Here is a 22,158-nt window from a genome sequence, read left to right as displayed (position 1 = left end):
AAAATTTCTAAATTAAATAAAATCCTTTTGCTAAGGCCTAAGTTCCACCATTTAATGTAATCCATTTTTCAAGTTGCATACATCATTTTTGCGCCTAAATCAACTTTCTAAATAGAATATCTTGAAATGAATTGCCAGAATATACTCTATGTGTACACAAACATTTTATACATAAATAAAAAATAAATAAACAACTAATTCAATTAATTTTAATAGCTAATTGAAAATTCTAATTAATCCAATTTTAAGTTATCCACCTAGTGGATTGGTCCAAATAAGTGACCCAATTATTTATTCTCTTCAAAAATTAATTTAATCCAATTACATTAATCTGATTCTTCTAGAATTAATTTCAAATTGATTCCATCACATTATAGTGGTAGGGTGTGACTTTTTAGTTTCACCCTCAATTAGACTTGGACATGTATGACCATCATAATTAATTAAATTCAATATAATTAATTATTTTCGATTATCCCATAATTTAAAAATAGCCTGTTACCATGGGTGACCGTCTAGTATTAGTTTATGGCACTGAAGACTAAGTGAATAGCAACGTGAACATTTAGGCTATGAATGCCTATGAGTACGGTCCTACTGTTAACTGTCTTTCGGCCTTAGTCTAGGGCATGAGTTTGGCATCGATTCCCATCATTGACTCGACAACTATTCTTAATACTCGAGAAATTTTTACTCTACTGATTCGATTTAGGAACATATCCCTAATCGATCAATTGCTTTGGCCAAAGATTTTTAGAGTCTAAACCATCTCAGAGCGCATAGGAGATCTCACTGTCACATACTGACAGGGGACAGATCCTCTCTTAGAATCAAACCGTCCTCTCTTCATACTTTGATTGCACTGGATAAGGTTATGATGACCATGCCTCACGACATAGTCATTGCTCACCATATCTAAGATACATACTTTGTATGTACGTGACGCCATAATTCCTCAGGTTTGAGGACTAATCTACTATCGAAATCGGGAATCTCAATCATACCGATCAAGCCTTAAGAGGCTTCCTTATGACGATCCTACGAGTTTGTTCAGTCAGTCAATTACCTTTCCAACTAACCTACTAAAACTGTATAGACGACCTACGTCTCCTGCCAACAAAACATAATTGCAGTACTTAATGCAAGTCTCTACAGGACCCTCAATGCCCTATCTCAAAGTCCTTGACTTGGAACATTTCAGACTGACTCTAAAGTGTTGGTTTCATAGCTGCCAAACTTATGCGCGGCCCAACTCCACGGGTTTAATATTTCGGTTTGTGGGTATTTCGTTCTGGTATTGAGACCCCATTCAATATTAGTGGTAAGTACAACGCAGCATACTGCCATTTGATGAATTCTTACCATATTCATCAATATTATTTCATAAAAATTGGTGAATGGCAAACAACCAATCTAATTAGCTTTTGGTCGCTCATTCCAATAATTTTCTTATTAGGTTTTATTCTTAATGTTTTAAATTACATATTTAGAATTAATGTATTCGAAACTATTTTTGCAAATGTGCTTTTTAGTGAATAACTTTTAAATATAGAAGAAAATTTATATCTCACTTGAAATTTATGTTGATATAATTTGCAATACCATTTTAATTTATTTTTCTAATATAATTGGATAAAGTGATTTTTTATTTTAATATGTTTCTTCAAAAATATAGAAAACTAATTTTTCTGATAATATAAATTAAAATGAATAAATATGCCTCACTAAAATAATGATAACAAGTGATCCCAAATTAAGTTCAGATAACTTTACTGGATTCAGATTTTTATAAAAATATGAGAAGAGAAAAATATATCTCATTTCAAATTTAAGTTGACATTTACAATATTTTTTAAATTTAAGTTTTTGGTGTAATTTGAATAAGAGAACATTTTTTTTTATTTTCGATTTTCTCAAAAAAACATAAAAAATAGTTTTTTTGATAATATAAAATAAATTTAATGATGACTGAAATTAATTTCATGCCAAAAAAAATTTGTCACGTGCAACGCACGGGGCAAATGCTAGTAAATTAAGGATATACATCAGAAACAAGTATATAACGACTCCACAATCCAAATGTACGGCCCAACCCAACCAAATACAAATCGTATCCGCTACTAAGCTGGAAGATGGCAGCCTTTGCCTTCTCCTTGGCTGCAACAGCATCCACTCCCGCACCCACACCCACACCCACAGGAATCAGCTTCGGCAGAGACGAAGTATTCGTTGCAGCAGTGCCATTGAGAGCCACTCCACTACCCCCTGCCAACTTCCTCATCTCCACTGCTTACTCTTTAGATTTCTGGAATTTCCAGCATTTCATGGTCATCATCAAACCCTCTTCTCCACCTCCACGCTCTCAACATCAGGTCACTTTTCTTCATTTACTTTTTCAACCTCAATTTCTTCACCATTATATATATATGTATATTCTTGGTTTATTTGACGATTTTCTTGTCTCTTTTTCCTTCTGTTGTTGTAGGCTTTGGTTTATGATTTCCAGCCTGAGGATCCTCAAAACATATGGGTTGCAGTTGCAGCCTTGTCCGGCAGAAAAGTCCCTGGTTAGACCCTTCTGATTTTTTCCATCTGTTTTTCCTAATCTGGACTACATTAATTACTTTACAAACAGTACAACTCAATTAATTAATTATTAGACTATATATTGCTAAAAATCTGTTCTTGTTCCCATCCTCAAGTGGGAAACATTCCTAAGAGCAAATAGTTCATAGTTAAGCCCATTTCGCTTGACAAGTTCATGTAAAGTTTTATTACATATTTTCTTGTTTTTGGGTGAGATAAGGAGGTAGCATAAACAATCTTCATTTGTTTACCATCAATTCACTACAAAGGGGGTGGGGGGGGGGGGGGAACGGACAAGTTACAATAGCAAAGTTGCGACGGATAAGAATTCTGACAGTTAAGAGGAATTCAGAAAACCCCTCGTCTCAAATTATTTACCAAGGAAAATTCAGGCCATTGCAAATATTTGAGACTGGGATGGTCGTTGCTAATTGGCAATGACATTGCAACAACTACTTTTGGGTTTGTCAACAATTTCGTGACCAAAGGTTTGTGTAGTACCGTCTCAAATTTGCAACAAAAGTTTCAATGAATTTTGGTACTTTGAGTTGTTACAACTAATTTATTTATTATTATAATGTATAGAAGAAAGTTTCTAACGACATACAAAATTTTGCAACAAACATTGCAATGGTTTCACGATGAAGTGTGTGTTGGACTTGACATATGTTTTTTTGTTTTTTATTTAATTGAATTAAATATTTAAATATAAAATGCAGTTATTAAGAGTTTTGAAAAGGTACTTATATTAAAATTTAAATTATGTGAAGATAAATTTATATTAAAAATAATAGTGACAATTTAATTCACAAATAATAAAACATTCCTAATTTAGGCCAGTTTGCTCATGATCATCTATAGGAGACTCATGGATATTGGTGGTTAGATTTACTGTGGGTACTAGTGTATACCATTCAGTTCAGTGGGGCAGTAGGAGGCTCGGTAGGGGCCGGCAACACCATGTTGCAATGGGCACCCAACATCTCGAGCACTTCATCCAACCTGCTGTGGATATTTCACACTTTCGACAACTCTTTTTGCAATTCTTGGACATTTTGTTCCAGGAATTGCATGGGTCTGTTATCTTTCTGCAACGGTGCAGGGAGGTGGTGGACAATTGGTCATACTGGCAAACTAGCCTCTTTGTGTCCACACACTGCTACCACTCATAGAGCCTCCTCGTCAAGTGGTGCATTGCCAACCAATTCAGCTTCGTTTTTGGGGGCTTGACTCACATGATCCTCTTGCAACTTTTGCAAGTTTTTGAAAGTTGTTATTTTTTTGATAAAAAGTTAGATTAATCTAAAGAATGAAAATATAAAATTTGGACTACTTAGTTCATACATTAAATGGTAGATTTAGTAAAATATTACCACTCTCTGCCTTGGGCTCGCTCCAAGTTACATTAGCCTTCTCTTCTAGCAGATTTAGTAGACGTCAGTCAAGGAGGGTGGCCTGGCCAGCTAACCAGTCACCCGTCAATTCAAATAGACTAAGTTGAATAAAACTAATAGAAACATACAACAATTGATTAACTAACTTATATCAAATTAACTAAAGATGTTAAAAATTACCAATTTTTTCTTGTTCTAACATAACCAAGGTTGAGCCACCCAGTACACGGTGCTTGCTAACCTCGAGTCACTGACTTGGTTCACCTTATTTTTTGGTGATCGAGCCTGGAATGCCTAGTTGGCCCACACAATCTGTAGCAATTCCCAGTTCTCGTTTAACATCCAATCTGGCTCAGCTTGTCTCGGCTCTATGGAGGTGTTGACTAAAGTAGCAGGCAGCTTTGGAGCCGAACAACTTCCTCATATCAATGGTGTTGTATAGACCTGCATCTGTAATACTTTTGTAGGGAAGGAAAACAACCAGTTTCAGGATAATACTTACAAGCAAATAAATACTCATTGTAAATAATAAGTAATGAAATAGTTGCCTGGAGCTTGCAGAACCAGAACGCCTCATCCGCCTCTAAGATCCTTTTGTAAGATCGCCATGCCCCCAAGAATGAACCTCCAGTGTCTAGCCAATAGCCTTGAGAAACTGTCCAACCTTCATTTAAAATATTAGAAGAGAATAATTCAATTCAATCCCAACAAATTGATTTGTATATACATACTAAGGCTAGGAAAAAATTACAAGTTATGCCATTGCATTTGGCATCACTAACCATCCATTTGTTGGGGCCGATGGGGGTTGCTATAAAGGGGCTTGGTGAAGGTGATGCAGAGGTAGTAAGTGATGGCGCAGTAGACGGAGTGGGCGTGGGAGTAGCTGTTGATGACGGGAGGGAGGGGCCCCAAGATGATGATGTACCAATATAGACTAGAGGAGGTGGAAGGGGATGAGAAGTGAAACTTCCGGAGCTTCGAAAGCATATACCTGGGGTGGTGCAACATTGCTTTCCCTACCACGATCCCTACCACAACTAGGTGGGGGGGGGGGTCATCTATCCACGCATTATACCATTTCATCAAAGAAAACAAAAATCAACAATGAACTTAAAAGCCTTGCAATGACATCACCATATTGCATTTACGTCAAGTAGTTACCAAGACAGCATACAAGAATTCCAACAACAATCTTAAGCTATATATCAATTTTGCTTGTGCGTCCAGTGTGCCATATATTTGAGGTATGGCAAAGCCTATAAAGCCTTCTTTCTTTGTCCTTCTTGTTTTAAGTATTCATGAATCGCAATGTTTTCCTTGCTTATGCTTTGTAATTCTCCTCACTCAATTCATTTGATCCAAAACGATATTGAGGCTCGAATAAAGATTTTATCTTATATATATGAATATAATTTGAGGTTTTTGCATAAGTACTTTTTCTACTTGTTTGGTTTGGTGCCTAAAAATAATAAATTATAGGAAAACTGACATTTTATCTTAACTTGTTTTTAAGAGATGTATTCAGAAACAATCATTTACTTTAATAATGAGGGATGTATACTTTTATATTTTGATTTTTGACATATCCTAAATCCTCTTCACACATCTTTTTTTGTTCTTCTATTTGTCCCTGCATTAGCCTTATTTTATGGTTGAAATGCGGGGAAAATTGCAATATACCTACCTGTGTTATGGGAAATAGCAAACGGCCCCCTTACGAAAAATAAAATAGCAATTTATCTTTCTGTGTTTTCCAAAATGTAGTAATTTATCCCCCGTGTTTTAAAAAATGAAGAATTTACCTTCCTGCTTAAGAAGGTAAATTGCTTCATTTTTTAAAACACAAGGGGTAAATTGCTATTTATTTTTTGTGGAGGGTAATTTGTGTATTTCCAATATCACATGAGAGTAAATTGCTGTTCACCCCGAAATGCATCATTGGAACTGTTCAACTGTGTCTATCCGTAATGAACTTTGGCAGGAGTTATTCTTGTAAGGAAGCTAAAGAAGCTTCCTACGAGAAAATGTTGGTTTGTTGGTTACTCCAAAGCAAACGCGATAGATGCAGCACTGAAGTTCAACGAAAATTGGGCAACTGATCTCAGGATAGGCCATCATGATTGTCGAGATTATTCTCAAGGTGCGGCTCAATATAATATACTCTCTAGTTTTCCATCTAAAATAACCATTGGTTTTGATCTCAATATGATATATATATTTAGCTCTTTAATTAACATGTCTATACCATTTGATCAACACTTCAAATTCGTCTGCATTTGTGTTGACTTTGTCTACTGTTCTAACTCACTGAAGCAGAAAGCCTCTTATATGTTGGTCAGTCTTGGGAATTCTTTTGACTAGTTTGTCTCCTACTTTGGAAGGGCTCGTGGAATATCTAACAGGCGAAAAAGACGTGTTGGAGCGTCTGAAGGAAGCAATTTAACAAGACAAGATGAAATATGAAATCATCCGGACGCATCATTTCATCAAAGTTGGTACATATCTGTTGAGAATCGCGTTATATTGCATTTTGGCCTTTATGCTTTTTTTAAGTTTGAGCTAGTATTTATACCACATGTGTCGTATTGTTCTTTGTATGTATAATCTCTTACATTAACTGTTAAAGATTTTCATAACTAGAATGCTATTACTTTTATCTGTAATGAAGACGTCTCTCCCTTGATCTTGAACAACAAATCAGAGTAATGGGAGCTTCAGGAGCATCTGATTCACATTGTGGATCTTGTGGTACAACTAATTGAGTTGGGCAATGTTTGCTAGAAATGAGGGCTGGAGTGGAATTGAGAGTAGTTTGGATCACTTCATCCACCTTATTTTTCTGCATCACTATAGATACACAAATGATCAAATCCTCTTATATTGTTTAGATAGTTTTGATAGAACCATTGTTGTATTTCACTTTTCAGCTAAAGCAGAGGAGAGATATCATCCTCGACCCCTCCTCCGCTTCCTGAAAAGTGCAAGAACAGGAAACGTTCTTGCATCAACGTCCACACTGACAGCCTTACTGTTGTCAATGTGCAGCAGATATTCTAGATTGGGGGGGGGGGGGGGGGGGCTCTTTAGATTTCTTCTGGGTTTTGAATTCAATATCTCTCCGCAATAAAATATTGGATTGTCCCCTAAAAGACGGGTCACCAGTGAGTTATGGAGCAGGGGATATTAGACCTAACATAGCAGTTGGTGTATGACTTGAATCTAAGAGACTAGGAGAATTTCCTTTGTGGTATTGGTTATAAGGAAGCCATATTGAGAACATTCACTTTACAACTATACATGTCCCTCATTCAAACCCAACCTGATGAATTCCAGCTACCATTCAAGAACAATGCCTTTCAAATCTTGCCATATCGCACACAAAACCTCCATATCAGAGAGTTAATAAAGCCAATCAATACTTATATTAATAAACATTATATGATCTCTTCATTCTTGGTAGTAGATAGTAGATACTACCAACATAAAACAGCCAAATTGCCAAACCAAACCCAAACTATATACTCTACTAAATCCTATTTCCACGAATATACAAACCCGCAAACTAAGAATTACCAGCCTAAGTTGGATCATCTATCTGTAAAATGAGGAGGACTGCAAGGAGTGAAGTCGGCCAACATCCATCCTCATCAAACATTCCATCGAGCACATTGTGCGCATCCTTTCTTCACATTAAAATGGCGTATCGCAAACTGTCCCGGACCATGAGATGTGTGACCTCCGACGTCTGCGGCAGCTCCGCCGACACCCACAGGCCATCAGGGCCATCTATAGGTGGGTGGGATAAACAAGAAAGCAGCGAGAATGGAGCTATGAGCGAGCAACAGAAGAAAGGAACCCCATCACTCAACCGTGAAGGTGATGTAATTGCGTCCATAGTGGCGGCACTGGCAATATTCTCATCTGCAACGCGAGATGTGTTCTTCTTGATGTTTAGGAAGTTCCTTCTCAAGGCAGCCAGTATTCTCCACATGTTTTCTTGGGGTGAATGAGGAAAGAGCAGTTTCCATATACCGAGTGCTAATGGAGTTGACGAGAATGATGGTGCAAGGATTCATAGTGCTTGTGCTTATCACCAGGAAAAAGGTTTCTCGTTTTTTCTTTTTGCTTTTTTGGTGGGGCCTTTTCATTAATTAAACGCTAGCACGTGTGGCCCATTCAAATTTAATTTAAAAATTAAATTATGTAATTGTTATTTTTTTTAAACTATATATATTAATTAAATAAAAAATGATAAAAAAAAAAATTGTAATTTTAGTCCCACACGATAGGGTGTATTGTATTTTTAGTCCTACAGGTTTATGAGTTTAGCACATGTGGTCCCATCGAATAAAAATTGTGACACATTTAGTCTCATAAAATATAAACAACTGGACTAAATGTGCCATTTATTTTATGAAACTAGATGTGCGCTAGTAAATTATGGGATCAAAAGTGCAACCTATTCTATTTTGTGGGATTAAAAGTATTATTTTTTTGCAAAATTATTAAGAGAAAATTGGGAAAATTATTAAATACATCTAGATTTTATCATTACACCTTTTTGCAATTTGTAAGAATTAATAATTTGTTAATTGCAATTGACCCCCTCTGGAGTCTAGAGTGGCTAGTGGACAAACCAAAAACCTACAAAAAAAAATTTAACATGGACCCTTAAACTTTTAAACAAGATGCTGACTACCTCATTGTCCGAACTTATCAATGGGCGCAGAGTTTGGGGGACAGCCTTATAGAGAGTACACCACTTATTCTATCTCGATTAATAGTATTATTTTTAATTCAATGTAGGGCCACGATGAATCAAATTTGGTGGGGGCGAATAGTAATTTATATATGTAATATTGAAAATGAGTACATTACTTTCTTATAAAAAAAAAATAAAGCAATTTACTCCCTGTATTTTTTAAAGTGGAGATTGCTTCATTTTATAAATCATAGAGGGGTAAATTGTTGTATTTTAAAAAATAAAAGGAGGTAAATTACTATTTATTTATTTATAATGAGGTAATTTATTTATTTGTAATATCACAAGGGGTAGTTTGCATTTTTCCCAATTTGATAGTACAAATGGGAATTTGCATAATAAAAATAACGACATTCATTGCGAAAATAGGATCATGTATACAAAAAATGAAGCGCACAAATATAAAGATGCAATGACAAAGGAGTTTAATTACGGATAAATTTGGTATTTTGCTGGAAGAGATTGTGAGTGTATTAGAAGATAGCTCTAGTGACAATAGTTTTACTATTCAGATCTGACCAACCACCTTCGGAAGATTGTGAAAACTATGATGATTCCCGTTTTTAAATATCGATACTTTAAAATTTTACATTTTTATTTGATGGATATGTATTATATTATCTTTTATTAAATTTACTTTTGATTAAATTTTTTCATATTTGATATTTTTTTATAGATTATTAAGGACAAATCAATTGAATTTTAAATTTAAATATCTGAAACAAAAACTATTGTAAAACTAAAACTATAAATTTTATAGTAAAAATTTGCAACGGGATGTAGCAAAATTTTTTATTTGCCGTTGCAATTTTGCTATGGTTTTTGCAACAAATGTAGTTGCAAACAAAATAAAATTATACAACGAAATCGCCACAAACTTTTCAACGAAAATATTATCGCAATGTCTGTTTGCAAAATATTGTAGTTTTAGTTTTCGCTGCAAAAAATTTACTCGAACTATTTGTTGCGGGAGTTGGTAAGAAAAGTCAACTTTTTTAGCAAAGCAATTTTGTATAGTTTTAGTAGAGCAAAATTCGTGGCTTGTGTTAGGCTAGCTAGGATATGTCTATAGTTTTGTATATTACATACAATTGAATTCAAAATTTAATAACTATTAAGTTTGCCTCCAAGGTAATCTATACACGCACATCCAAATAACCTTCAACCATAATAAAATAAGCACTCCATCATGTTCACATGGTGAGAAGTTTCTACTCCTTCTGAACATGCTCCAACCTCCCTCAAATGGGCTTGGACTTCAAGGATGCATCGGGCTTGATTTAATCAAATTAAATCAAGTCCAACCAAAATACATTGGAAAATAATTAATTGAATTGACTTTAGCCCAACTAAGTCCATAGATTCATTTAATCCAATTAAATAAATCAAAGCCCAAACATTAATTAATTGATCCAATCAATTAATTAAGCCAAACCTAATAAATTAATTCAATTAATTTAAAAGTGTTAAGCCTAAAAATTAATTATTTCATTAATTGATTCTCGAGCCATCTATCAAATGGATTATTAAATAAATGATCCAATCATTTATATATTCTCCTTGATTTAATTTAATCTAATTAAATTAATTCGTTTCTTCGAATTAATCACAAATTAATTCTTCCAATTTCATAGTGATTTGTATTTGACGCTTTAGGTTGACCCTCAGCTAGAGTTGGGCATTGTGTCCAACAAAAATAATTAATTAATCTAATTTATTAATTATTTTTTATTAACCATTAATCGAAAACGCCCATCACTATGGGTGGTCGTCTACCAACGGTCTATGGCACTAGAGACTATGTGATTGTTGGCGTGAACATTTAGGCTCTCGAGTTCCACATAGGTATGTCCTTTCGTTGATAATCTTCCGGCCTTAGTATAGGACATGGAATTGGGTGTCGGTTCTCATCTTGGACCAGGCAATTATGCTGAGTACTTGAGATGCGTTTACTCTATTGATCGACAAAGGAAACCGTTTCCCATTCAACCAATCGCTATAGCCATAGACTTAGATAGTCTAAACCATCTCAAAGTGCATGTGAGATATATCAATCATATACTGATAGGGGATGGATTCTATCTTGGAATCCACCATCCTCACTACATACTCTGACTACACTGGACAACAATTATAACGACCACAGCGAAGACACAGTCATCTCTCGCCAGATCCAAGATATAGCCAGCATATGCACGTGACTGTCATGATTCCTCAAGCCCAAGAACTAATTTTGTATTATTGGAGTCGGGAATTCAAGTCATACCGACCAAGCCTTCAAGGCTTCCATATGATGATTCTCGCGAGTCAGTTTAATCAGTTCACAACCTTGTCAACTAATCTATTAAAATTGCATAGACATCCCATGTCTATCGCCAATGAAAACACGACACTTATCCAATGAATGCAATACTTAGTGCAAGTCTCTATAGGACTCTTGATTCCCAGTCTCAATGTCCTTGACTTGGAACGTTTCAAACCAACCCTCAAAAGTTAGTTTCATAGCTGTTATCCAATGCGTAGCCCAACTACATGGGTTCTTCAATTGGTCTGTGGGCATTTGTTGTGACGTTATACACCGTTCAACGTAAATAGTAAATACAACAAATACATGTGCTACAGATGGATGTTTACTACATTCATCAAGATTATATCACATTCATAAAGATTGCTAAATGGTTCCCAAAATCGCGAATTCAATTGGCTTTTTGATCACCTATTCTAACAATCTCTCACTTGACCTAAAGCCAATCGCCCATATCCCTCAAATCTATCTGAGTGAGCAATATGTGATACCAGCTCGGTCTCACGTGTTTACCATTTTTTTTGCTGAAATGATGCAGTCCAACCGCACGCCACCTCTTCCTACCATCGTTTCAAACTGATAGTGGCGTCTAAGGATATTCCTTGAGTTTATGATGAGATCTCGGCCTTTTTGCTTGTGCCATTGCATAGTTGTTATCCTCCAAATAACTACTGGCTTGGCTGTGCTAGGCTCCACATTCAACCATTGGATGTGATTTTTTATCCAAAACACTTCCTGAGCAACTATTAAAGTCACTATATATTTTACTTCCATGGTGAAAACCATTGTGGCATCCCGCTTGAAACCATTCCAAGCCACCACATCACCGTTAAGTCTGAATGTACATTCAAATTAAGACTAGTCACTATTCATATGTAACTGGAAGCTAGTATTGCCATATACTTCCAGAATCAACTCCCCATTGACTTGCATCAAGAATAGTTCTTTAATATTTATTCAGGTACTAAAGAGTAATCTTGACTACTATTGTAATGTCCGTAGAATTTTTCATGTAATTGGGATACTAATTGGTAACTATTAAAAATTTGGTTTAATTAATAAACAAATTATAGATTGAATTTGGGTTAAAATAAAATTTGAACGGATTAAATTGAAGTTTATTATAATATTTGAAGACAAATTATATTAATTAAGAAATTAGGAAGGATATAATAGTAATAAAAAAAAAAAAGAGATGGTGGGCAGTGGCATGTGCTGCCACCGCCTCACAAATCATTAAATATATATATATATATGTATGTTAATTAAAACAAACTCTCACACACACACCATCATATTCGAAACACACACACAACGACGCACACACACATTTCGGAGGATAGAGGTACGGGTTTTTTATTTTAATTTATATTAATTTATATAATTATATTATTTAATTAGTCTTTTTATTAAATATAGTTTATATCAAGCGATGCACTATTTAATCGGAGTATTTTATGATTTTGACTATCTAAATTAGTGTCGAATTAAATATCACATTTGCTACAAAAATGATATAGTTGGCTAATTAAAATATTAGATATATTAGATTTAATTATTATTATAGCTAATTTACACAATTCCATCGGAATGATTAACCAAATATGTAATTCTATGTATTCTTGCTTAATTAAATTATATAGCAACGATAAATTGGTAGAAATTCATAGAAATATTTCGGAATTATATTTAAAGAATATTATGTTATTAAGAAGAGAACATGATGTTTTAATGATAATCTCATTTACGGATGATATTAAAAACGATAGTTATAAATATATATGGAATTTGATTAAATGAATTCTTATGAATTAGTTGATAAATCAATTATATGATTGAGAAGTTTAGAAAGTGTAGTTATCTAAAATAAAATGGAACAGGGGTTTGGACTTTAATATGAATAGATTATTAAAAGATTGGTGGAAAATGTACGAATGTTATATAATATTTTATTTAGAGTTTATGATATTGTATATATATATATTGATTATATATATAATATTCTATTATAGGACGTGACAACAAAGTAGAGGGTTCAGCAATCCCTCGTGAAATCAAAGCATTTTGGAAATTTAAGGTAAGAATAGCTAATTGGATTTATATATATAGCTATATGTGTAATATTGAATATATTATATGTATAGGTTTCTTGGATGTGTTCGTGAATTTGGCTTTATATTTATATACATGGAATTCGTATATTGATTGTTTATATAATTAGTTGTGGATTCCTATAATATGGGTGAAATTGTTACTATGTGTTATGTGATTATAATGTAGGGACATGTGGGATATGATTATGTGATGATTGTGTATTTGATTGTTGTATGAAATCAAATTGGAAGTTATTATTGAGTAAGTAATTATTATAAAGAACAGAATGATCGTGAATTGAAACAAAATATGGGGCTTACCTAGTTGAGAACACAGTCAATGGTTTATGAAAATATGATTGATGATGATGTGATTGATAATGTGATATGAAAATATATGAATTAAGCTAGGTACCATGGCGCGTAGGGTACTGGGGTATTCCGGGCAGCGGGGAATATCCTGTGCTGTTAGCTACACACTGGGGTCGTGTGGGGGTACCATGTTTGTTGTGATGTCCTGTACTGATATTGCTACACAGCTGAAGTACTAGAGTATGCGGATATCACATACAACGACGATGGCCAGCGAAATCATTGACTGATGTACTCGAACTAGAGTAATTAGGGCCCGTAGTTAATAAACGATAACGTCAAATATTATGTCGTGGATTGATTTACAGTTGTGAGTATGTATTACTGCTTATATCTGATGTTGCTATATGACGAATGACCGTTAGTCTATGTGACTGTTTGTACGTGAATTATTGCCTATATATATATAAACTGATTGGCTATACTTATTGAGTAGGCAGCTCATTCCTTGCCACGTACTTTTCAGGAGATAGGCACATTGACTAGCCACATAGGACTTCGAGCCGTGTCGTAGTCTTTATTAGGTAGGTCAGCCGGGACATTTGAAGTCGGAGTTTTTCGTTGTTGGGTTGTTAAATATTATGGTCTTTTATCGAGATTTGTGTTTTAAATTGTGGTATGATTTTCCTTGAGGTTATGTACATGAGGACATCTAGTGAGGGTAAATATAAACTTTTGGTGGTATCTATTATCTTTCGTGATATATATTATATTGATAAATTAGAATTTATTTTATGGGTTGAAAGGGAATTTCTTATATAAAGAGTTCTAATTAAAGAAAGGATGAAATAGTGATAATTAGATGTAGCGAGTAGGGGGTGCTACAACTATGCAGTGCCTTCTTGATACAGTCCTGATATCCATTGTTATGCTTAAAGCACACACAACATTCGGCCTAGTGCATCGGACCACATACCCATGTTGTCAACGCAAAAGACATAGAGTTGTAAAACATCTTTCTAAGCTCCTCATTAGTCCACGAAGACGAGTTTTGGACAGCTTAACCCTATGATAAGGGAAATAATCCAATTCTTTCATGGAGAATTGCGTGAATAATGTTTGAGCTTTAATGTTTTCAAACATTTTCAGATAATTCAAAATGAGTAAGACATTCACACCTAAAATACTAGGAACACAACTAAGCTTCCACTGACCTTCCAACTCATTCTCGACCTGAGTCATACCCTGTATGACCTTGTTTAAATGAATATTCCAGATACAAGAAGTTTCAGACCTAGTTTGTACTCCATGTCGAATCTCATAGATCCAAGCCATTCATCCAACCCGATGTCCTACATCACTTCTCCTAATGTCATTGAGTCATAATCCAATTGACTGGTATGACTAAGAAACCTGTACCTATTATTAAGTTAGTGGAATAATTCGATTATAAATATTGTTTGCTACATTTGACTGAGGTGTCTCTCCACTTGATTCCTCAAGGTGCTACTCCTCACATCAGTTATCTAATGAAATTCAATTTCCCTTAGGATAACAAATGAACCTTTACAAACCTAATTTGCCTCCCACTAGTCCCTTAATGTATGCAGGATCATCCCATTTACTTATGTACGTTGTGGAAACAGGCTTGCCGTGCGACATGGCCAAGGTAGTTTAGTGAAAGAACAATCAAACCAAATCCAACAAGGTTCGATCTCTCCCTTATCAGAGATACTGTTCAATTGTGGCACTCCAAAGAAGAACTCCAATGAGTGAGAATTCCATTCTCGTCAGATACTTCAAGAACCCCTACTAAATACACACTACCTCATTCCAATCGAAGGATTTAATTTTCCAACCGGTTTGGTTCTCCACTTTAAATCTAATTCTCTGAACAATCTAAAGGTCCTTAGATATGTGAACCCCCTCCGGACTCTACGTATTCAGTGACTCATAGATATCTAATTGGATCCAACCCAATATACCTTTGGCAAGCACACTTTGTCCTACAAAGTGCTTCTCAGTCCTCATCTTGCTCAGGAAGGACTTGCAAGCTTGTAGACTTAACTTGTCTATTTTTAGACTCAGTGAATTCACCAACTTCCTTATCCTAACTAGAGAAATGTGACCTAGCTTAGCATGCCAGATCTGTGAGTTTATCTTGATTATTCATTTTTTACCATTTGTTTTGATCACTCATAATCCAATTACGAGATAGTGTTGAAATAATTACGTAAACAATCTAGGAGACAAGAATACCCATTCTTTGTCAAATAAAATAACCATCATTGTTCAAAATCATGTAATTCAAATTGTCCAACAATGAAAAAACATAATTTGATCATGCTAGGTTACATAATTATATCCTATCAACTTTATCCTAACATGATCACTAATAGCTAAGCCTATCAAGTACTTTAACCACAGTAGCAACAACCCTGCCATTGCTAAGTTTCAGGACCATTTGTCTCAGCCTTCTACTCTTTTTCACCACCTGCAAATCATTCGCATATTTGAACTTTACAGCTGGTATCCAATAATCAAGAAGTATAGCAATAGTCATGTTAAGGCTTAATAACAAATTATACCTTGATTATAGAGGACTTTGGGACACTATCTCTCTTCCATTGCCCCTTTTGAGGGAAATTAATACAAACATCTTTTGAAATCTGTGACTGCCGAACTGCCTTCCTCTTCCCTTTGCACATGCCCAGCTAGGCAATAGGAGCGCTCTGAGCACTTGATGTAGCTGATTCTGTCTTACCCTTCTTCCTCCTCCAACGTCCGGCCTCCTGTCTTTCGCTTCTGAGGTCGAAGCCTCCCTTAACAATACAGATGGCGCAGACTTTTCAATCATGCCTCGTACTGGACCAACATGTTTATCAACTCATGAAAGGTTTTTGTCAAGCCCATTCATGTTATAGTTCATGATAAATAGGCTAAAGGAGGGAAGAAGAGACTGCAGGATCACATCAATGTACGTCTCTTTTTCAAGATCAGCCTTGAGGTCCTTGTGCTTCTCCACAAGGGATAGCATCTAACCCCATGTTCCTGTACAGAAGACCCTTCAATTATCTTGGCACCAAAAAATGTTTGTTACAACATATCTAATATGTCGGTTCCGAACCGCATAAACCTGGCTCATGCGAAGCATTGTCGATTGTACATCGTCATGCCTCTCGTACTATTTCTGGATGTCATTCGTCATTGACGCTAGTACGATACTGCGAACCTTCCAGTTGTCCTCATGCCACTTCTCGAACTTACAACGTTCTTCGCATGTGGACCCTTCCGGGAAGGCCCGAAGAAGAGACTTATCCAGAATATAGATCTGGTTCTCAAAATTTAGGACAATCCTAGGATTTCACAACTAATCATTGTAGTTTGTTCTGTTACATTTATTAGCCTTAAGAATTGCAGTGAGTGGATTCTTAGACATCTACATTAAACGTAAACAGAAATTTAGTAGATTATTGTAATTAAATAACAAATTTAAGACTCGGTCTTCAGTCACTAACTCATCCCACTATTTCTTCAAAAAGCCCATCACTCTCAAGTGGGGTTTCAGAAAATCGTTTACTAGTGGGCTTGGAGTCCACAAACGCAATTTTTCATGCCCGAGTCTTACGATTCACACGAAAAAAGGATTTATGGGAGGTAACCTATACCATTATCATCCAATGAGATCCCCAAGTTATTTTGCCTCGCTTCTTCACATAATCCCTAGGACTCCAAGCGAATCACGCTACTCAGCGTTAGGCCCGACCCATCAACCAAATGGGTATCTCAACTGCCACCCCACACGACTCGTGAGACAGAAAAACAGTTTGAAAGAAATGCAAAATATGTGTAATGAGCACGAAAAATAAAAATCCAATAGCAAATACTCATTTTTTGCACTGAATAATATTACATAGAATTGAGTTATTGTCAAAATGGATTACAAGTATGCCAATCTAATTGGCTTTCAGAGCGCCTATTCTAACACTACTTAACCACACTGGAGTGCAACACTCAATGAGTTTTTTTTTTCCGGCTATCACAATCATCATCATCTCAATCACAATACTTCTTCCTCTACTTTCTTTCACTTTCTTTTCTTTCTTCTTTTTTTCCCGATATCATATAACTCATGTGATATCCCATTCTTACTGATACCACATAGCACACAGCTTGTGTGTATCCTTTCCACACTGGTACTACACAACACACAACTCGTATGGTCTCTCATCATCTCTATTGACCAATGACGACACACAACTCGTCATTAATCATATCATTCTAAGCCATTGCAATATGCTCTCCTGTTAGGGCACAGATGAATGTTTATTACATTCATCAAAAGAACATCACATTCATAAAGATTGCTAAATGCTTCCCAAAACAACCAGTTCAATTGACCTTTTGGCCACCATTTCTAACAATCTCCCACTTGACCTAAAGTCAATCGCCCATATCCCTCAAACCTATTTGATTGAGCAATCTACGATACCTGCTCGGTCTCACGGGTCTACCATATTTTCTACTGAAATGATGGTGGCGTCTAAGAATATTCCTTGAATTTGTGATGAGATCTCAACCCATTTGCTTATGCCATTGCCCAGTTTTTATCCTTCAGGTAACTACTGGCTTGGCTATGCTAGGCTCCACATTCAACCACTGGATGTGGTTTTTCTTCCAAAACACTTCCTTAGTAATTGTTAAAGTCACTATATATTTGAGTTCCATGGTGAAAACCATTGTGCCATCTCACTTGAAACCACACTAAGCCACCACATCACCATTAAGTCTGAATGTACATTCAAATTGAGACTAGTCACCAGTCACATGTAACTGGAAGCTAGTACCACCATAGCTATCCAGAATCAACTCTCCATTGACTTGTATCAACAACACTTCTTTAATCCTTATTCAGGTACTAAAGAGTAATCTTGACTGTTGGAGGCGACAGTTGAGATATTCATTTGGTTGATGGGTCAGGCCTAACACTGAATAGCGTGATTCGCTTGGAGTCCTCGGGATCGCGTGAAGAGGCTGCAATTTCCTTAGGATAATCCACGAACCTGCACAAACTAGACCTTGAGTCCAGTTTGCCTCCCACTAGTCTCTGGACGTATGCAGGGCTATCCCACACTCTCAAGTACTTGTAGGACGCAGGCTTGTCGTGTCATATCTGATATGGGGTCTAGGTCATGGTCTTAGAAGGAGCCATGTTCAACAACTTAGTTTCCGTCTCAGAACATATCCCCAAAAGGATAAGGGTAGTTTGGTAAAACTTATTATGGATCGAACCATGTCCAATAAGGTTCAGTTCCTCTTTTAAGAGACACCGTTAAGTTGTGGCGTTTGAGTAAGAGTCCACCAAGAGAGAATTCTATTCTCTTTTTGGTAATCTAAGAATTCTCCACTTAAATACTCACCACCTTGGTCCGTGCGAAAGGTTTTAATCTTGCGACCTATTTGGTTTTCAACTTCAAGTTTAAACTCTTTAAACCTTCCAGGCCTCAGACTTGTACCTCATTAGGTAAACATAACCATACCCTGAGTGATTATTGATTAAGGTTATGATGTAGGAAAATACACCTCTGGCTTGTGTATTCAGTGGCCCACAGATGTCTGAATGGATCAAAACCAGCAGACCACTGGCATGCTTACTTTGTCCTACAAAAGGCTTCTTTGTCATCTTCCCTTTTGGACAAGACTCGCAGGCTCGTAGGTGATCAAAATCATCTATCTCTAGACTTTTTGAGTCTACCAACCTTTTAATCCTATCTTGAGCTATGTGACCTACCTTGCATGCCAGATTTGTGCGTTTCCATTGCAGGATCCATCCAGATATCGTAGACTCAATGGAAAATTATTGTATACTAACCTTAGTAGGCCAGATATATCATACGTTATGCAATAGCTGAGCCAGTATTTACAAACTCCTTGCCAACTGCATTGGGAAGTTGTTGTTCACTTAGTAAAATACTTGAAGGGCTGTATATCTACAGGTTTGTTTTTTCTTCTAATAACAACTTGAAACTGATAGCTTTCTCTTATGCAGATTGGGGAGGGTTCTTGAAGAATAGAAAATCATTAACAGGCTTTTGCATATTTTTGGGAACAACTCCAATTTCTTGAAAGACCAAGAAACAGACAACGTTTCTAGATCAACTACGGAGGCAGAGTACCGTAGCTTAGCCTCTACAGTGTGTGAGATCATTTAGATTAACTAATTTTTGCAAGAGCTTGAATTGGAGGAGGAGGAACTAATTCCACTATTCTGTGGCAATAAAGCAGCCGTGCAAATAATCGTGAACCCTCTTTTTCATGAGATAACAAAACACCTTGACATAGATTGTCGCATTGTAAGAGATAAATTCAAGGAGGGGTTTGTGCTACCTACTCGCATCAGAGCCACTGATCAGATCGTAGACATATTTACAAAACCGTTATCTGCACCCGCGTCCCTTGCAATGAAATCCAAGTTAAACTTGGTTACTCTCCCCCCAAGTTCAGCTTGAGAGGGGGATGTTGAAATTAAGACATTCTCTCCTTCTCAATGTTCATAAAAGCAAGCTCACTCTGTTGCTGTCACTGTTGTTGCGTTCAAGTTAAAGAAGAAGGAGCTGCTATTTGCTTGAAGACGCGTTCTTGGAAGACGTTATTATTTGTTCTTGATTACGTTCTTTTTTCCTTTCTTTATTTCTTGGGTTGTTAAGTTAGTTATTTTCCTCTGTACTTAGATTATTTAAAGGCTGATTTTCCTTCAGCTCTGTATCTAAACTTTTTCCTTTCTTCTTCTCTGTAATTTCTTTTGGCCTGAGATACAGCAAATGTATTCTTCTATTCTTGGTTAATACAAAAGGTTTCTTGGGTCCTTTGGTGTATTTTGACAACCTTAAATGAGGAAGAGTATTTTATGATGTTCCAAAATTCCAGTTGGTCCATAATGATACTCTTTGTGTTTCTACTTATTTGGGTGGATGGCAAACTACCCAAATTTTCAATGAGATAGATCGGCCACCCGCTAAGAAAAAATAAGATTACTAACAAAAAAATTGGATGACAATTTTAATATTGTCATTAATTACATATATATATATTTAGCGATAAAAATATTTATTGTCACAATAATATATTTTATTATTTTAATAATTATTATTATTTTTCAAAAAGTGTTGGTAGCAAGAATTAGTTGTTAGAAACTGGATCGGGTCAAGATGGACAACAACTGGAATATGAAAGAGATAAAAGACACACAAATTTGTTAATCCAGTTCGGATATAAATCCTACGTCTGGGGGCGATATAAAGCCAGGAGAAAACACTCAAAGAGGAGGAAAATTGAGGAGTACAACACACACACACACACCTGTATGTAAGTCTTCACCACACGTGAAAGACAACACTCACTCTCGTCTCAACTCTTTCTTTTATCTCTCGACTACACAGAACACTTATATGTTTTTCTCACTACTATGCACTACAAAACAATGCCAACAAGAGTATTTATAGCCACAACATGAAGTCATCCTTGACTTCTTCAATATGAAGTCATCATAAAGTCATCCTTGACTTCTTCAACATGACGCCATCACGAAGTCACCCTTGACTTCGTCAACATGAAGTCATTCTTGACTTCTTCAACATGTAAGCAATCTTCACACCTTAACAATCTCCCACTTGAAGATTGATTAGCTTTTCTCCACTTCTTTCTTGGTACCGTCGGGTTTGTCCACTCTAGTCATCAAGGCCAGTCAAAGCCGTACACAGCTTCAACTTCTCCATCGCAACTGCCTTGGTCAGTATGTCCGCAGGGTTCTTTTCTCCTTGGATCTTCTCCAGCTGCAATGCCTTCTTCTCCAGAAGTTGTCGGATAAAATGGTACTTGATCTCGATGTGCTTTGTCCGCGAATGGAACGCGTGATTCTTTACCAGATGGATCGCACTCTGGCTATTGCTATGAAGAACCACATCTGCCTGAGGTTTCCCTAATTCACCTAAGAAGTGTTGCAGCCAAATGAGCTCCTTAGCCGCCTCAGTAACTGCCACGTACTCAGCTCCGTTGTGGATAGTGTGACAATATTCTGCAGCTTTTTTGAGACCCAGGATACGGCTGTACCGTCATATGTGAACACGTACCCCGTAGTGCTCCTCCTTCTGTCATAGTCACTCCCTACAAAGTCAGCATCAACAAACCCAAACAAGGTAAGCTTGCCCTTACCAAACACCAATGCTCGGTCCTTAGTACCCCTCAGGTACCTAAGAATCCACTTCACAGCTTCCCAGTGCATCACTCCTGGGTTGCTGATAAAACGGCTATATACTCCCACTGAATGTGCTATATCCGATCGAGTGCAGATCATAGCATACATCAGGCTCCCAATTGCTGAGGCATACGGTGTGACTCTCATCTTTGCACGTTCGGAGTCAGTCTATGGAGAATCACTGTTGGATAGTTTAAACTGATTTCCCAATGGCATTCCAACCGGTTTTGCATTTTCCATCTTGAATCTGCATAATACCTTCTCAATATAATCAGATTGAGATAGCCACAATTTACCAGCACTTTTGTCTCTTGTGATTTTCATGCCCAATATCTGCCTTGCTTCGCCAAGATCCTTCATGTCAAACCTCCTCGACAACTGATCCTTGAGCCTATTGATCTCCTTAACATTTGATCCTGCTATCAACATGTCATCAACATACAGGAGTA

At 36.3% G+C, this 22,158-nt stretch overlaps 2 protein-coding genes and 1 long non-coding RNA gene across 3 annotated transcripts; 2 read left to right on the top strand and 1 right to left on the bottom strand.

The window, feature by feature from the left end:
* The first annotated feature begins 2,079 nt into the window (after positions 1-2,079).
* On the top strand, positions 2,080-6,646 carry LOC105178761 (PTB domain engulfment adapter). The gene is made up of 4 exons (XM_011102305.3): positions 2,080-2,372; positions 2,486-2,567; positions 5,965-6,123; positions 6,365-6,646. The coding sequence occupies exons 1-4, from the start codon at positions 2,133-2,135 to the stop codon at positions 6,424-6,426; spliced, it is 543 nt and encodes a 180-aa protein (XP_011100607.1). The 5' UTR covers positions 2,080-2,132; the 3' UTR covers positions 6,427-6,646.
* Positions 6,647-7,382: 736 nt separating this feature from the next.
* Positions 7,383-8,065, bottom strand: LOC105178762 (uncharacterized). The gene has a single exon (XM_011102307.3). The coding sequence runs from the start codon at positions 7,972-7,974 to the stop codon at positions 7,669-7,671; it is 306 nt and encodes a 101-aa protein (XP_011100609.1). The 5' UTR covers positions 7,975-8,065; the 3' UTR covers positions 7,383-7,668.
* Positions 8,066-12,328: 4,263 nt separating this feature from the next.
* Positions 12,329-20,280, top strand: LOC148784644 (uncharacterized). Its single transcript, XR_016063324.1, has 3 exons — positions 12,329-12,395; positions 13,063-13,127; positions 19,505-20,280. It is a non-coding gene; the product is annotated as an uncharacterized LOC148784644 (long non-coding RNA).
* The last annotated feature ends 1,878 nt before the right edge of the window (positions 20,281-22,158 follow it).

The sequence above is a fragment of the Sesamum indicum genome, linkage group LG12 (assembly GCF_026168435.1).
Source record: "Sesamum indicum cultivar Baizhima isolate 11 linkage group LG12, ASM2616843v1, whole genome shotgun sequence".
NCBI lineage: Eukaryota > Viridiplantae > Streptophyta > Magnoliopsida > Lamiales > Pedaliaceae > Sesamum > Sesamum indicum.
This window is presented reverse-complemented; position numbering and strand designations above follow the sequence as displayed.

Coding starts and splice junctions, on each gene's coding strand:
- LOC105178761 (XM_011102305.3), top strand. CDS start 2,133: ATGGCAGCCTTTGCCTTCTCCTTGGCTGCAACAGCATCCACTCCCGCA. Junction 2,373..2,485: donor CTCCACGCTCTCAACATCAG/GTCACTTTTCTT, acceptor CTGTTGTTGTAG/GCTTTGGTTTATGATTTCCA. Junction 2,568..5,964: donor GTCCGGCAGAAAAGTCCCTG/GTTAGACCCTTC, acceptor GAACTTTGGCAG/GAGTTATTCTTGTAAGGAAG.
- LOC105178762 (XM_011102307.3), bottom strand. CDS start 7,974: ATGTGGAGAATACTGGCTGCCTTGAGAAGGAACTTCCTAAACATCAAG.